At 43.7% G+C, this 14,996-nt stretch overlaps 1 protein-coding gene across 1 annotated transcript in view; it reads right to left on the bottom strand.

Annotated features, from left to right (window-relative positions):
- The window catches only part of COL6A3 (collagen type VI alpha 3 chain), a 157,600-nt gene that overhangs the window by 48,378 nt on the left and 94,226 nt on the right, over positions 1-14,996 (bottom strand). Inside the window, exons 15-24 of the mRNA XM_084820265.1 lie at positions 14,767-14,838; positions 10,890-10,916; positions 10,715-10,759; positions 10,539-10,592; positions 9,790-9,852; positions 7,587-7,652; positions 7,405-7,458; positions 5,707-5,742; positions 2,779-2,841; positions 1,601-1,663 (exon numbers count right to left, since the gene is read on the bottom strand). Of these exons, the coding sequence (XP_084676391.1) occupies positions 1,601-1,663; positions 2,779-2,841; positions 5,707-5,742; positions 7,405-7,458; positions 7,587-7,652; positions 9,790-9,852; positions 10,539-10,592; positions 10,715-10,759; positions 10,890-10,916; positions 14,767-14,838 (543 nt within the window). The remainder of the gene's footprint in view (positions 1-1,600; positions 1,664-2,778; positions 2,842-5,706; positions 5,743-7,404; positions 7,459-7,586; positions 7,653-9,789; positions 9,853-10,538; positions 10,593-10,714; positions 10,760-10,889; positions 10,917-14,766; positions 14,839-14,996) is intronic.

Below are 14,996 nucleotides of genomic sequence, written 5' to 3' on the forward strand. Positions count from 1 at the left end.
TAATCAGGCAAAGAGGGGTGTAAATACAACAGAAGAGATAAAGCATATCAACAAATTAAAATAACAGGGCAGACAAAAAGGTTTTGAGCTGACAGTAACACTGCTGGTGCCAGTCATACCTCCATGGGTAGATTATTTCACAATTGGGGCCCACAAGAGAGAAGGCTGTCCCTTGTTGACACATAATATATCCAAGGTACTCAAAAAAACCCTCCCCTGACGATCTTAGCTCATGGGCATGTTGAAATAGGACAGGTGATCTTGCAGATCTTTGTTCCAACATACTGGGCAAATTCTCACATAATGTTAAACCATAATTTAGGGTTACATTCATGAGCAGAAGTGAGCCCACGCAAAGCCATGGACTCAAGCACTCCCCCCACCCTCCTGAACAGCCAAGTGGAGGGGGTGGGGAATACACCAGAATTTAATTTCACTTTAGCAGATTCCTGGCTTGCCATTATGTATGAACCAGGAATTGTGGCTTAAAATACATTCCAGTCAATCCAACTTCAAAACCTGGATGGTTTTTGTGATTTATTTAGCAAGATAGAGTTTATTTTAAACCACAATTCCTGGTTTGCACATAATGTCAAGCCAGAAATCTGCTAAAGTGAAACTAACTTCTGGTGTATTCCTCCTCCTGGTCCTGAATTCTGGGTTTTTCTCTTGTCTCTTGGGGTTTGGAGAATTGTGACAAAATGTCAGACTAAATAGGCTGGATGGAGAAGGCTAGACGTTTTTGGAAGGTGTGGAGGAACATTCATACAAAACGTGAGCCTGAAGCAAGATGGTCCAGTTATATGTTTATCACCTTTGTGACAACTAGGCCTGTGATCCCCACATCATGACCCACTCAGAACCTGTGACATCATAGGGTGGGTGAAGGAAGTAGTCATATCATGGACTATTTTCCATTTCCTCCCAAATCACTGATAACCATTATAACCTATTTCTTGACAGAGCAGTGCCCACTGCCCACAGACCCAAGAAGATGGACTGGAGGAGGAGGAGCTCCATGAACAGCATCCATTTGGGTGTATTTTTCCTCATCCAAATCAAGAATAAGCTCATGCAAGCCTATTTGATTCCTTTCCACTAAAGCTAGTCCCACTTTCTACACCCTGAAAAACTCTCACGTATCTCCTGTTCAATTCAAAACTTGAATACAGAGCACCAATTCAAGAGCTACCTACCCCTCTTTTTAAATCCAAATTTCAAACTTTGATTTTTTAAGAAATATATTGGGGAATTTGTCAAGTTTAAGTTTATTTTCAGCTCTAGCGTTCAGCAACCGTGGAGAGATATCCAGAGGGAAATGTTGTAATGGATTTCTGTGAAGACTGCCATCACAATGTCATAACCGCTTAATGCTGTTCTTTAAATGACACTTCTGAGATGGACAGAAAGCGAGCAACACGAGTAAGTATTTTCCAAACCAGCGCAGTTTCTCCCATTTAAAATGTGTAAGAATAAAACTATTTTGCACTTGGCTAACACTTAGTATGCTCCACAGACTTCCACCACCTACAGTGGGTCAAACCCAGAAAACCTGTCGGGCTTTATGGCCTTCTGGAAAATAAGAATAAAATCGTTCTACCCTTGGGCCGGGGATGCCTTCCTCTCCCCGAAGACCAGGCGTTCCAGTTGGGCCAGGTTGACCCTGTGTAAATAAGCAAGAATAAATAGTCAAGTTAGAAGAGATTCAGTATAAAAATGCCAAAACACAAAAGAACAATAGCCCAAGACCTAGTGTCAGTTTCTGAAGTCATGGCATATTTATTCCCTGTTATGAGTAAAACTCAAAAACTGAATGAAATGGACTCTTTCCATGTATCAGGAACGTCAGGCCACAACATCTCCATTTCATATACAGAGCCCCTGTGCAGGCATTTGTTCAGTGTTTTTGTGTGTGCGTGCGTGCGTACATATGAAAGACAGAAACACTAACAACAGAGTATTAAAAATATATGATTTAAGCTGAATGTTTCGGCTTATGCCCTCATCAGTGGTTGTACTGTTAACTGTGTATCAGGAGTGGCAGTGCTGATACCCAGCACAGCTACTGATGAGGTTGGAAGCCGAAACGTTTAGCTTAAAATGTATTTTTAATACTCTGCTGTTAGTCTTTCTATCTTCCTTATACAGTTTACCTTAAAACTGACTGTATCCACAGTGGACCCAGACACTCCTTGTTGCTTCACTGTTGCAGTGTTGTGTTGCTTTACACCAACCTCTCTCTCTCTCTCTCTCTCTCGTTTGCATTGGGCATGCGTTACACCACTACAGCATGCAGCGGTGTAAATTAGCAACTGACAATAATTATATAGCATTTGAAAGACAGTTTTGATAACTATGTGCAATTCCATTGTTATTACTAACACCGTCAGTTCAGACCCCCCCAAGAATGAAGATCAAAAACTGTCTGTGGGAAGATAATAAAGCTCACAGTATCCTCAGTTGTTGATTTACACACACAGAGAGAAAGAAATCAACAATTATCACCAATTGCTGCTAGTGTGAATGGCCAACTTTTTATCATCTCATGTATATATTTGACCTGTTGCATTTCATAGCCTTTTGGCTCCATTGTTTACAGCTATGTAACTTTATGACTGAGCATAGCCCTTCATGCACAAAAGCTTATGCCATTATAAATCTGTTAGTCTTTAATGTGTCACAAGACTCCTTTTTGTTTTTTTACTACAGGGGGCTAGCACCGCCCCCCCATTGTCGCATATTCAACCCTTTCAGAGATGAGCTACAAGATTTCCTCACCTCTGGCCCTCTTGTACCCTGTTCTCCCACAGCTCCTTGTAGACCTGGCGCACCTCTGTTTCCCTAAAATATAATACAGTGAATTGAGTGGACAACATAATGAAATTGATGGGCAGTAAATTTTGGGCAGGCAACAACAATTACTTCTTAACATGATACATAATTAACTTATGGATTCCACTGCCACAAGGTATGGTAATGAACACTGACATAGGCTGCACACAGCTGTGTCTGGAGACAAGCTGATGGTTTTTCTGCTGTGAGGTGAACTCTGCTTTCCCATACCTTCACTCCTCACACCCAGCCTATGGTTTGAATTCTGCTTCCTTTCCTTTGCTCCTAACGTATGTATTCTTCAGGCAGGTTGCCCACTTCGTGTTTGTATTCAAGCACTTCGCATGCTCATATGTTCAAATATATGATGTGTGATTTACATACACACACACACACAACTTTTTTTACACTTCATTTTTCCACTCGAAAAGTTGCTCCAAGAAGTGTGGACTTTGCTGTCTGGCTGGGCCATGTGCTAATCACAATGTGCACAGCCCTCAGCCCTGTCCCAAGAAGCGCAGAGAAGGTTCCATGACATAACATATGGAGGCTAGCCAGTCACTGTTGTGCAAACCTGGCATCTGCTGAAAAGCAGAACAAGTAGGTTTTCCCTACTCTATCCAGGGTGAAGGCTGTCATGTGGGAAGCATGATTCCACAGTGGGCTCGCCACTAAAATTATGTGTGACTGTATGCATCCTAAGAGAGCTTTAAAGGGAAAATAGGCAAATTCATGCAACCCCAACCTCTTTGTTCAGAGGCAGCACATCTCTGAATCCCAGTTGCTGGGGAACAAACAACATGGAAAACCTGTTGCCTTCATGCCCTTCTTGTGGGCTTTCTGGAAGCATAAGATTGGCCACAGATTGGAAACAGGATTCTGGGCAAGATGGGTTTTCAGCAGGGATTTTCTTAACTTCTTATGACTTCCTTAATTTAAAATCAGCATTCTTGTTATTTAATTTAGTTGAAATTGGATACACTGGTCCCATGGATCATCTCTTCCTTGAGTTAGGGATGTCAGAGAATTTTGCGAGGGATCTCGGTGAGGCTAAATGCCAGTGCATTCGGCCCTTCGAAATCCATCATGGAACGAAGCCCCCACCCCCCCAACCCACGAAAGGCACGCGGGACAAAGTCCCCGCTGCCCCCACCCCACGAAAGGCGCGCGAAACGGAGCACTTACCTGCTCCTGTCCGCGCTGCTTTGCGAATGGCGGCTGTCCTGGCTGCCATTCGCTTTCTCCTCTTCCTAGCTGTGATAGGCTATGTAAATACTTATGTAGCCTATCACGGCTAACGCAGGGATGCCATTTGCGTCCCTGCGGAGGCCGTGATAGGCTACGTAAGTATTTACGTAGCCTATCATGGCTGGGGGGGGGGAAACCCCAGCGTACGCAAATGGCGGCGGCTACCGCCATTTGCGTACGCTGGGGCTTTTCCCCCTGCCATGATAGGCTACGTAAATATTTACATAGCCTATCATGGCTCAATACAGGGACACAAATGGCGGCGGCTACGACAGCCACCATTTGCGTCCCTGCAGGGCTGCCCAGCAGCCGGATGTCCAGCTGCGGGTGGCCAGGCAGAATTCCAGGGGGAGGGATGGAGCGCCTCCCCCCCACCGCGGATGCCCCTGTGCGGAGCCAGGTAAGGGATTCGTACATCCCTACCTTGAGTATATTGAGTAGGGATATCAGAGAAATTCGCAATTGAATCAAATGAGTTTGGATTTTTATGAATCCAACCTTCGGATTCCGCAAAACACCATCTTTTCATGAGTTGCACAGATTCCACAGACTTGCAGACTCCACTTTTTTACTTTCTGGAATTTTCCGCAAATGTAGTCATAGAAAAATATGTACAATAAGAAAAAACACTGGCTAAAAATACGCATTTCCCTCAGAGGGTAAAGCATGAAAATGAACATGGGGGGAATTGCACATTTTTCACTGCTGCAAATTTGCGCAAATGCGGATTTGTGAAAATTTGGGAAATTGGGAAAAATCTGATTCCATCCATGAGCGGACAACAGAATGAAAGGCACCTGATAATCTGTGAAACACAGACAGAATGGATTTTACAAACACTATACATCTGTATTGAGCAACATTTTAAATGCACGCTTTTTAAATATGCAAGGGTTAAAATTTCACTTTCCTCAAAAATTGTCTGATAGTTGCATTAAAAGCTTCACTTTCCATACAGGTCAATGGGTGGCTGTGAGCCAGTCATGATTTCTTAGCCTAGCCTAACCTACTCTACATGGCTGCTGTGAGCATAAAATGGGGGCACAGAAAACACATATATTGAACTGGGCTCCTTGGAGGAAGTGTGGGATAAAAATGTAATGAATAAACAAATTAACAAACATGAAAACCATTAAAAAAAGGATAATGAATGTATATCATCTTGATGTCTCACTGAATGACCAACAGGTTCACACAAAATGCTTCTCAGACATAGAGCATCTGTGAAACATATCCATGTCTCTATGCATCATCACAATCATATTGTATAAATGAATGCTGTACATGATTAGCTCCAAAAAAGATTCAGTAACTGGTCATCTGTTTCTAGTATGTTGTGTGTGTGTGTGTGTGTGTGGGGGGGTATATGTCTGTGCTAATTACATTTCCCAAGCACATATTTCTCAAACAAATTCTCCTAAATGCAACATACTTCACAAACAAATTCTCCTAAATGCAACATACTTCACAAATTTCTAATTCTGATTGATATTTGAATTTCAAAAATTCTAAATCATATCTTCAAATCTGATATTTTCAATATTTCCAATTATGATACTACTTAGATTTGGGTTTTTAAAATATGTGTGAGCATGTACATGGAGCATGTATATAGTTATCACTTACTTTGATTCCTGGAGGTCCTCTTCTGCCAAGTTCTCCCTGCAAAACAACAAAGCATAGCCACAAGTAGTTATGCAGAGCAACAACTGTTGTGCTACCTGTGCTTTACAGTCTCTTTTGTGATTCCCTGGTATGTAAGCAAGCATGTGGAAGTTCACAGCAAAACTCTGTAGGAAGCATGGGACTAGGCTCTCACTCAGGCCTCAGGCGGTGGGAAAGGAAATGTAACGTAGCGCCTGGCTTTACATTTCCTTTCCTCCAGCTCAACCACCAGGCTCTCAGCAGAGCACTGTGAGAAGCCCCTGGTCTGGCTACCTCCAGTCTTTCAGTGTAGCTTCCCAGCTGATGCCCATACCCACTTTTCTAGCCTGCACCCACTTTCTCTCCCCCAACTAGGGATGGACGGACTCCCTCCAGTTCAGGTCCTCTGGCACCTGCCAATCCACTGACACAGCTCATGTGCCCTCGGACCTGCACTTGAACTCCCCCTCTGCTCGCTGAGCTGCCCACACTCACCCTGGAGTCTGGACCCGTTTGCAAGGGCCATTTTTTGAAAGAAAATGGTGATCATGAATATGCACACATCTAATCTTATGTAAAATGGCACCGTGACCGGCTGATATGCACAACATTACAGGCATAAATGGCCCATGAGACCATGAAATATGTCTCTCCCTCCGGGCAATGGAGCCAGCCTTCCTCTGATATCATTCCTAGTGACAGGCAGGGCTATGTCTCCTTTATCATGGTGACAAGGCAACCAGCTCCCACCATGCCACTTCTCTTTCTTGCCTTCCCCTGGCCTCAGCTACAAGGCCACTGCAGCCATTAAAAGCATTATGTGCAAACCTTCAGGTCCAGGTGTGTTTGTCCATATTTGCCATGTGTGCCCCCCGCACCATTAAGTACAGAATATGTTGATGGCATATTATCTCTCTGTAGCATTATTTGGGAGTTGCTCTGAAATCCACAGTATTCCTTGTCCTATGATCGTATAGCAACCAACTCAGAGCAACTGAACACAGGGGGTTGTATCCAATGGTGTCCCTCTGCTGACAAGAGGAGACACTTTGATCCAGTGACAGCATCCATCAGCCTCCCTCCAAGTACCCCTGACAGAAGCCTCAACTAGTTCAAAGAACCTTTCATCTGTGGAGGGACACCACTGGATACAACCAAGGGAATCCATCAATCCTCCTTGCTGATTTTGTCACAGGAGCAGGAAAGCATGTGCGTGAGAGGGGACAATGACAGCACAACCAGGAACTTCACCAGGGGATGTTGGACCATGCACAGCTAGAGAAATGTGACACTACTTTCATCCCTGGGAAAGCCGCAAAATAATGGGGTCTTTACTGTTTACCCTTTACTAGGTTCCTTTCCTCCCAATTTCTATATTTGGTTTTGTAAATTACAAGATTCTCATAAAGAAACAACAACAACAACAACAATAATAGCAAGAACAACAATAGTAATAATAAAAACAACAACCATTAATTTCTGAAGTTAACATGAATCCCCTCATGTATTAAAAACACACATGAGGGTCGTATAAAAATAAAATCAATAAAAACAAAACAGATTTTCTATAATTTGTGACTCCTTTTTGATTGGGCTTTGTAAAGTTAACTTCTTACCATTACACTGGGAACCAAGTGTCAGCAGCAAATAAAACATCAGGAGGGAATTGACAATACTCACATTCCTTCCAGGCCCTCCTGGGATACCTGCTGGTCCATCTCCTCCGGGTTCTCCCTGTAAGAGACAAAGTACACAGATCATTTATTATGAAATAGGCAAATAGAAGCCAACATAGGACACCAAGCATTTTATTTGATTTATCAGTTTCTACTGCAGTATAAATTCAATGAAATATGCTTTACCATTGGTCCAAGTTCACCGTTTGGGCCTTTGGGTCCTCTCTGAATGTTATCAGTTCCTGGTGTACCCTGGTAGCAGCCAAAGCAGAAAAAAAGCAAATGGAGCAGTTAGTGAGGCATATGCTATAAAAGTGTTCATTGTCAGGGCCGGCCCTACCACTATGCAGAGTGAGGCAGATTGTGGAGGGGGGAGCAGCAGCCCATTCAGCTGCTGCCCACTTCTCCCTGAGCCCCTGGGCGACAGAACTGTATATACTACACCGCCTGTCCTGAGTCTTCTAAACTAGCTCAGGTGTGGTAGAGGACATTGTCCCCATCACCAATGTTGAAGCTCAGGTATGGTAGAGGACATTGTCCCCATCACCAATTGTCCCCATCACCAATTCAACCACCAGCCCAGCCATCTTCTGTACATGGCATGGGGACGGCTCCTATCTTGTCCTTTGCCTCAGGCAGCAAAATATCTTTGGCTGGCTCTGTTCATTTTGGCATAGTGGATAGAGTGATGGACTTAAACCAGAGAGATACTACAGGCTCAAATCCCAATGTAGCCATGAAGCTCACTGGATAACGTTGGGCCACTCTCCATCTCTCAGCCCAGCCTACCTTGCAGGAATGTTGTGAGAGTAACATAGGGAGAACAAGGATAAAAATGCCACAATTCTACTGTATGTGCTGAATTAAACAAAGCATTTTGCAACAGTATTTCTAATCTAGAGAATCTCAAACTGAGTCATACTGGGCTTCCCTATGTGCAACAGACAAATACTCTCAGATCTGAAAGAAGACTAAGAAAGGACAGGCAAGCTATCTGTATGCACATCATAAGAGGTGAGAATTCCAGAAATCTCATAAAGGTATGTTGTCTCAGTGGTGCATGAAGTAGCCCTGTGCAGGAATTCTAATTGGGCACCATTGTATGCATGGTGATGGGCAGTTGGCACTGAGCCTCCTGGCCCCACAACCTCACTGCACTTTACCTCCACATATCCCAATATCTCACCTGCACAGAGGTCTATATAAAGTACAGGCGAAGGTACACAGGCTCCAGTTCTGTGGTTTGTACCCTGCCAGAGTGGGAGGAGGTGTTTTTTTTCTAAAGATCTCATGTATGGAGATTGCGCAACATTGGGGTGCATAAGCCCCTATGCAGAACATGTAGTAACCTGAGGTAGGACTGGTGGGCATCATGCCAACTACCTACCTATCCCATGTACCACTCCATCCATTTGGAACATTTGCACGTGGCTAGATCCTTTATAGCCAACTGCATTGCGCACAAGACCAACAACATATACACAAACTGTTCTGGGAGGGGGCTGGCAGAAAGGCAAAAGAAATACAGTTCTCTCCCCTTACAACTAGCTGTGCATCCTTTTAAAAAAATATATATTTTTATTTATTTTATCTTTATAAATGAAATATACAATACCAAACATACCAACAACATGATCAATACTAGAATTTCCTAACAATACAATATTCTAATGAGGACACCATAATAACAAAAAGAGAAGGAAAAAGAAAGAAAAGGGAAAAAAGGCAAAGGGAGGAGGAAAGGAGGTGAAGAAAAAGGAAGAAGATTATTTCCCCTTCCCCCTCCTCTCCCTCTCCCTTAAAGAATTAAATTTAAACTCCAATACCCCCCAGCCTCCGATGCCATTCTATTTTACAAACTATATCTATAACCTTAACAATCTTACAGTTTAATAAACAACCTAATAGAAACCCCCCCAGCTGAGACCTTCAGGAGCTCCAGCTAAATGGTTGATTGCACTGATTTCTACTGGGGTCTATGAGTCCAAATTTTAGTCATCTCAAAAAAGGCAACTGTGTTTACACATTACACTGAAGCATGGGACATCCAATGCTTTGATGTTTCAGTTCCAAGGAGGTACCACTTGGTTTTGGACACTCCATTCCCTGATAACGTAACTGTAGGGGAATCAGGGTAGCTTGTGGATATGTACTGGTTTAACCTGTGGTCATTGGTCCTTGATTGTGAAATCTGTATATATTTGGTTTGATACGAGTTTTTAATTTTGCAAGCTGCCTAGAGAGGGCATTTTCTTGTAGAAGGGCCTAAAGGAAAAAAAAGAAATGCCCTTCTGCTTTATAGAGAAATTACTCCTATTATTAATATGAGAAACCTGCAACCGTCTGAAGTCTGAAATAGAGACCCCTCATGTTCTTTCAGCATATTTACCGGATCTCCTCGCAGTCCATGGTCACCTCGGTCTCCTTTTCCTCCTTTTCTTCCTTTGCCACCCTATAAAGGTATTTTTATAACGTCATAGAGTTGAAAGGCATCGCACACAACCATGACATTGTGTAATTAATGTGTCACTTTTGATGACTGCATAATGCATTATGATGACTTTCGTGCATTATGCATGCGGCTTGGCAACTCCTGATTTATCATGGAGGATAAGACTATCAATGTCTTCTAGCTATGTATTACCTCCAGGGTCAGAGGCAGTATGTCACTGAATACTGGTTGCTTGGTAAGAGTAGGAGGGTGCTCTTGCATTCATGCCCTGCTTGTGGACTTCCCATAGGTATCTGGTTGGCCACTTTGGGAAAAGAATGCTGGACTGGCCTTTGTTTTGATCCAGCACAGTTCTTCCTATGTTCTCTACCAAGGAAATATCCATGAAAGAGATATTGGATCAGGCATCTGTCTCGTAATGCATGGCCTGTTCAGCTCAGTGGGCTGCCATCTTGCATCTATGTCAGGGTCTCCGTAATACTAAACAAATGGCCCTGCACTAGGCCCCGTGGAGGTAGTAATAAGCAACAACATTTGTGTGTCTTTTCTGATGCCCATGCTGGACCCATCGAAGGCCCTTGCAGATCTGGGACCATGAAGTAATGCCATGGTTGTTTGCATGCTAGTGCCAGCTCTGGCACATGCATTTTCCTACTGCATTTTGAGTTTTGTGAAATAAAACTTACACGTCTGCCAGGGCTTCCCTTCTCCCCAGAAGAACCTGGAAGGCCTCTGTTTCCCTGGCAAAAGCAAACACAGCATTTGAATTTAATTAATCAAAGTTTTTTTACTTAAAACAAATTAATTCTAACGAGAAAATTTGTATTTTCTTAGAAAGATAAAATATAACTCAGGGGATTACCTCTTCTCCATCTATTCCATCAAGGCCAATCTCCCCCAATTCACCCTACAGAAGCAAAAAAGAGGTAACTATTATAACACAAAACATTAAATATTCACGAAGGTGACAATAAAAAAATAGGACAGGCACATGCATATGTAATTTTTTCTTCTCGTACCTCTAAATGTTTACATACCTTTTCCCCTGGGAATCCACGGCTCCCCTAGAGAGATGAGAGAGAAGAAAGATTAATCATGCAACCAAACCCTCATTTCTCAGAAACCCAGAGCTAGAAGAAGGGAGGGAGCGGTGAAAGGATAATCATGTGGCCATCTTAGTTTGAAGAGACAGCAGGACCTTCTGAATTCTCCCACTTTTCCCACTGACTTCAAGACGAGTTGGACTGGCCCCAAAGTAACTAGAAAAAAAGCAGCAAGAATGTTGAGGTGTTGACATAGTGAGCAGGGTAACCTGAACTTGGTTATCTTTTGAAGCATTTTAAAGGTCTGCAAGCTGATGCATACTCACTGCAGAGAGAGTCTCACTGAGATCAAAGTGAACATTAATAGGGTTGTGGGGGTGAGAAGGTTGCGTGGTATGAAGGGAGTTACTAATAATGTATAGGATTTAAGATTATAAGGTCAGTCCTATACATATCTACGCAGAAGTTTAATGGGGCTTACTCCCAGATCAGTGGCTGAAACCTGATTAACTATTACTAATTTCAGTGAGTTCAGAAAAAGGAGGTCAGGATATTGCTTTTAAGGTAACTCTGTTTTTGCTAGGTATGAATGAATCTGCCTGCTTAGATTTCTACAATTTTGAGCTTTTTGAAGCACACGTTTGTTTCATCCCATTTCTGCATCATTTGGCAAATGATCTAGTAAAAGCTCTGTCTGAATTTTCTTGCGCATGTTTGTACTAATTTCCCGTATGGATTTCTTTCATTGTATGCATTGCCCCTACAGTACACTTTTTCAATGTGCATGCATTTTATATGCAGTTCTCCTAATCCATGCATTTTTGTATGCATTTCCCCTAAATGCATCCAAAACTGTATACAGTGGGAGAAACATATTCAATGGAAGAAATGCATACCAAAAATCATAATGCATTCATTAGGAGAAATGTGTACAAAAATACATACATTTTTGTACACGTCTTTCCTAATGTATGCATTTTCTGCACAAAATTTGCTCAGAGAACTGCACTGCAAAATTTGGAGAAGTGCAAAAACTGAAGGATAATCACATTACAGTTTGTGTACTACTTCAGGAAGTGCAAATTAAGTCAATTCATACTAAAATGCAAACCAAAGCAATTTCTCCTCCATCTCTCATTACTGCAGGCCTTCCTTTATGAAACGGAATAAGAACAGCTCTGAATGTTTCAGTCGAATAACCCACAAAAATATATTCTTTCACCATATTCTACATTTCTATAACACTAGATTACTCTGCTAGTAAACCCTTTTCTAAATTTGTAATATTTATAATAAGCTTAAGCATCTTTACATGTGCTGTTTTCTAGGTTGCACTCACTTGATGAACCATGATCTAAGACTACACTTACAATTACAGTTGTTGCTAAAGAATATCCACATGTAATGATGGTCATCAACAGGCCTGGCCCTATCATGAAGCAAGGTGATGTACCCACATCAGGCAGTGGCAAATTGTGCCACTCCCCTGCCCCCACCAGGAGGGCCCGCTGCCGCAACTCCCCCTGCCTCCAGCAGGTGCTCTGGAGAGCCCTACTAGCCACTCTCCCACCATGGCATTTGCCATAGTGAGAGATTGGCAGGCAGGGCTCTCTAGAGCAGCCACATGCCCTCTGTTTCCCTTGTTGCACATGTCTGCCTTTACCATCATGTGGCAAAGAAGCAGCAGTGGCAGGGCTCTCATGACAGCTCACCCAGGTCTTGTGAGACCTGGCCATATTATTGTGAGAGCCCTTCAGTGGGAAGAGCAACATGCTGGCTGCAAAGTTAAGGGGAAGGAGGGCATGTGACAGGGGGAAGGGGACACAATATGGTGGCAGGGCGTGGTGCAGGGGCAGCAGGGAAAAGGGGCATAATGTGGCAGTAGCAGCAGCCTGCGTTCTCCCCTGCTTGAAGTGACAAGAAACCACCTGGTCATAAAGCCAACCCACCAAATTACCCTCTGTACTATGGTTCACCTGAAAAATTACAACAGCATAATTTGTCCTTTGCAGCTTAACATATAACTGCATGTAATTTCATAGAATTGAATTCTCACAGAATCTGATGAAAGAATCACATATGATTATGTAATGTGATGACACGCAGCTCTACCTCTCATTCAAATCTTCACCAAGGTTGGCCGTAGAATCCCTGTCCAAATGTCTGGAGATGGTGAGTGGCTGGATGGGGAGGAATAAGCTGAAGCTGAACCCTGACAAGACTGAGGTACTTTTGGTGGGAGACAAGAGGAGGCTGGGGGATGTTGACCTGGTGTTGAATGGGGTACGGCTACCCATGAAAGACCAGGTCCGCAGCCTGGGGGTCATTTTGGACTCCCAGCTGTCCATGGAGGCTGTCAGGGTGGACACTGAGCCCATAGAATCCCAGAGTAGTTCTGATTCTGAGGAAGAGCAGTCGCTCCTGGGAGAGGAGCGCGCTCCTCTTTCCCAGGGCCCACAGCTGACAGAGATTCCTCCCACCAGCATTCCTAGATTAGAAAGCAGTCCAGGGAGTGACCAAGCACAGATAGCAGACTTGGTGGATGCGCGACACAGACGCAGAGAGTGGCGCCAGATGGAGGGCGCGGAAAGGAGGCGTAGTGCCCGGTTGGCGCGCCAACAACGGCTGCACCCAGGGGATCCAAGGGAAAAGGGGAGGGACTCTCCCTAGTCCTTAAGTTCAGGGGTCTGCCAGTAATTCCCTTTCAAACGGGGACCAACTGTTTCAACTTAGGGCATAGGTACTCTGCTGCTCAGATATAGTTGCTACCTGTAGAGTTGTTAAGTTGTAAAAGAAGAATAAAGCTTTGAAAGGAATCCCTTTGTCTGTGTCTGGACTTGGCTACTGGATTAGACTGAGAGAGGCCTCCAAGGAGCCCTTGACAGAGGCTCAGGTGTCAGCTGTGAGCTGGACAGCGCTGTATCAACTCCATCTGATACGGCGGCTGTGCCCCTTCCTTCCCAACCATCTGCTCCCATCGGTAATACATGCCCTGGGCTCCTCTTGTTTAGACTACGGTAATGCGCTCTACGTGGGGTTACCCTTGAAGACGGTTCGGAAGCTTCAGCTGGTACAGAACGCGGCGGCTCGCCTGATTAAAGGCAGCCACCGGCGAGATCACATCACTCCAGTGCTGAAGGAGTTGCACTGGTTACCAGTTGTTTTCCGGGCCAAATTCAAGGTGTTGGTTTTGACCTTTAAAACCCTATATGGTTCCGGCCCAGCCTATCTTAAGGAGCAGCTCCAGCAGCACCAGACAGGCCGCTTAACAAGATCAGCCTCGGATGGCCTTCTCTCTGTCCCATCAGCCAGGAGAACTAGACTGGTGGGGACGAGGGAGAGGGCCTTTTCTGTGGTGGCCCCCGCTCTGTGGAACTCCCTCCCTAGGGAACTCCGCCATGCCCTCTCTTTAATGAGCTTCCGTCGTGCATTAAAAACGTGGTTGTTCAGGCAGGCATTTGGGGTGAGTTAGGGTATTTTAGAAAATGTTTTTACTGTAGAATTTTATTGTTTTAAACTGTTTTATTGTATGTTGTACATCGCCCAGAGTGGCTGGGTGACCAGTCAGATGGGCGATTAATAAATTTAATAATAATAATAATAATGTGCTGAAAGGTATGCTCTTCCTGCAGGACTCACATTATGGATATGGTTGTTTGCTAATCTACTGTAAAATACTAGAACATGATCTTTAAGTGATGTAAACTGGACTGATGTCTACTGACAAGGGTGTTCCTAGCCTTATTCTGTAGAATTTTTGTGAACCGCCCAGAGAGCTTCGGCTATTAGGCGGTATAGAAATGAAATAAATAATAATAATAATAATAACAACAACAACAACAACAACTTGTTTGCTTGCTTGTTTTAATACCTTAGTTCCTCTTTCTCCAGAACAACCTTGGAATCCCTGAGTTCCATTGATCCCTGGTGGTCCACGATCACCCTATTACGAGAAGAGAAGAATGCAGCAGTTAGCATTTATGTCTATTGGGTCATAGATGGATTTCAGAGTGACGGCATGAAGGAAATGGTTGGATGAACAAGGAAGGAAGGAAGGAAGGAAGGAAGGAAGGAAAGAAAGAAAGAAAGAAAGAAAGAAAG

The sequence above is a fragment of the Heloderma suspectum genome, chromosome 1 (genome assembly GCF_057233095.1).
Source record: "Heloderma suspectum isolate Gila_16-S chromosome 1, 16-S_ref, whole genome shotgun sequence".
NCBI lineage: Eukaryota > Metazoa > Chordata > Lepidosauria > Squamata > Helodermatidae > Heloderma > Heloderma suspectum.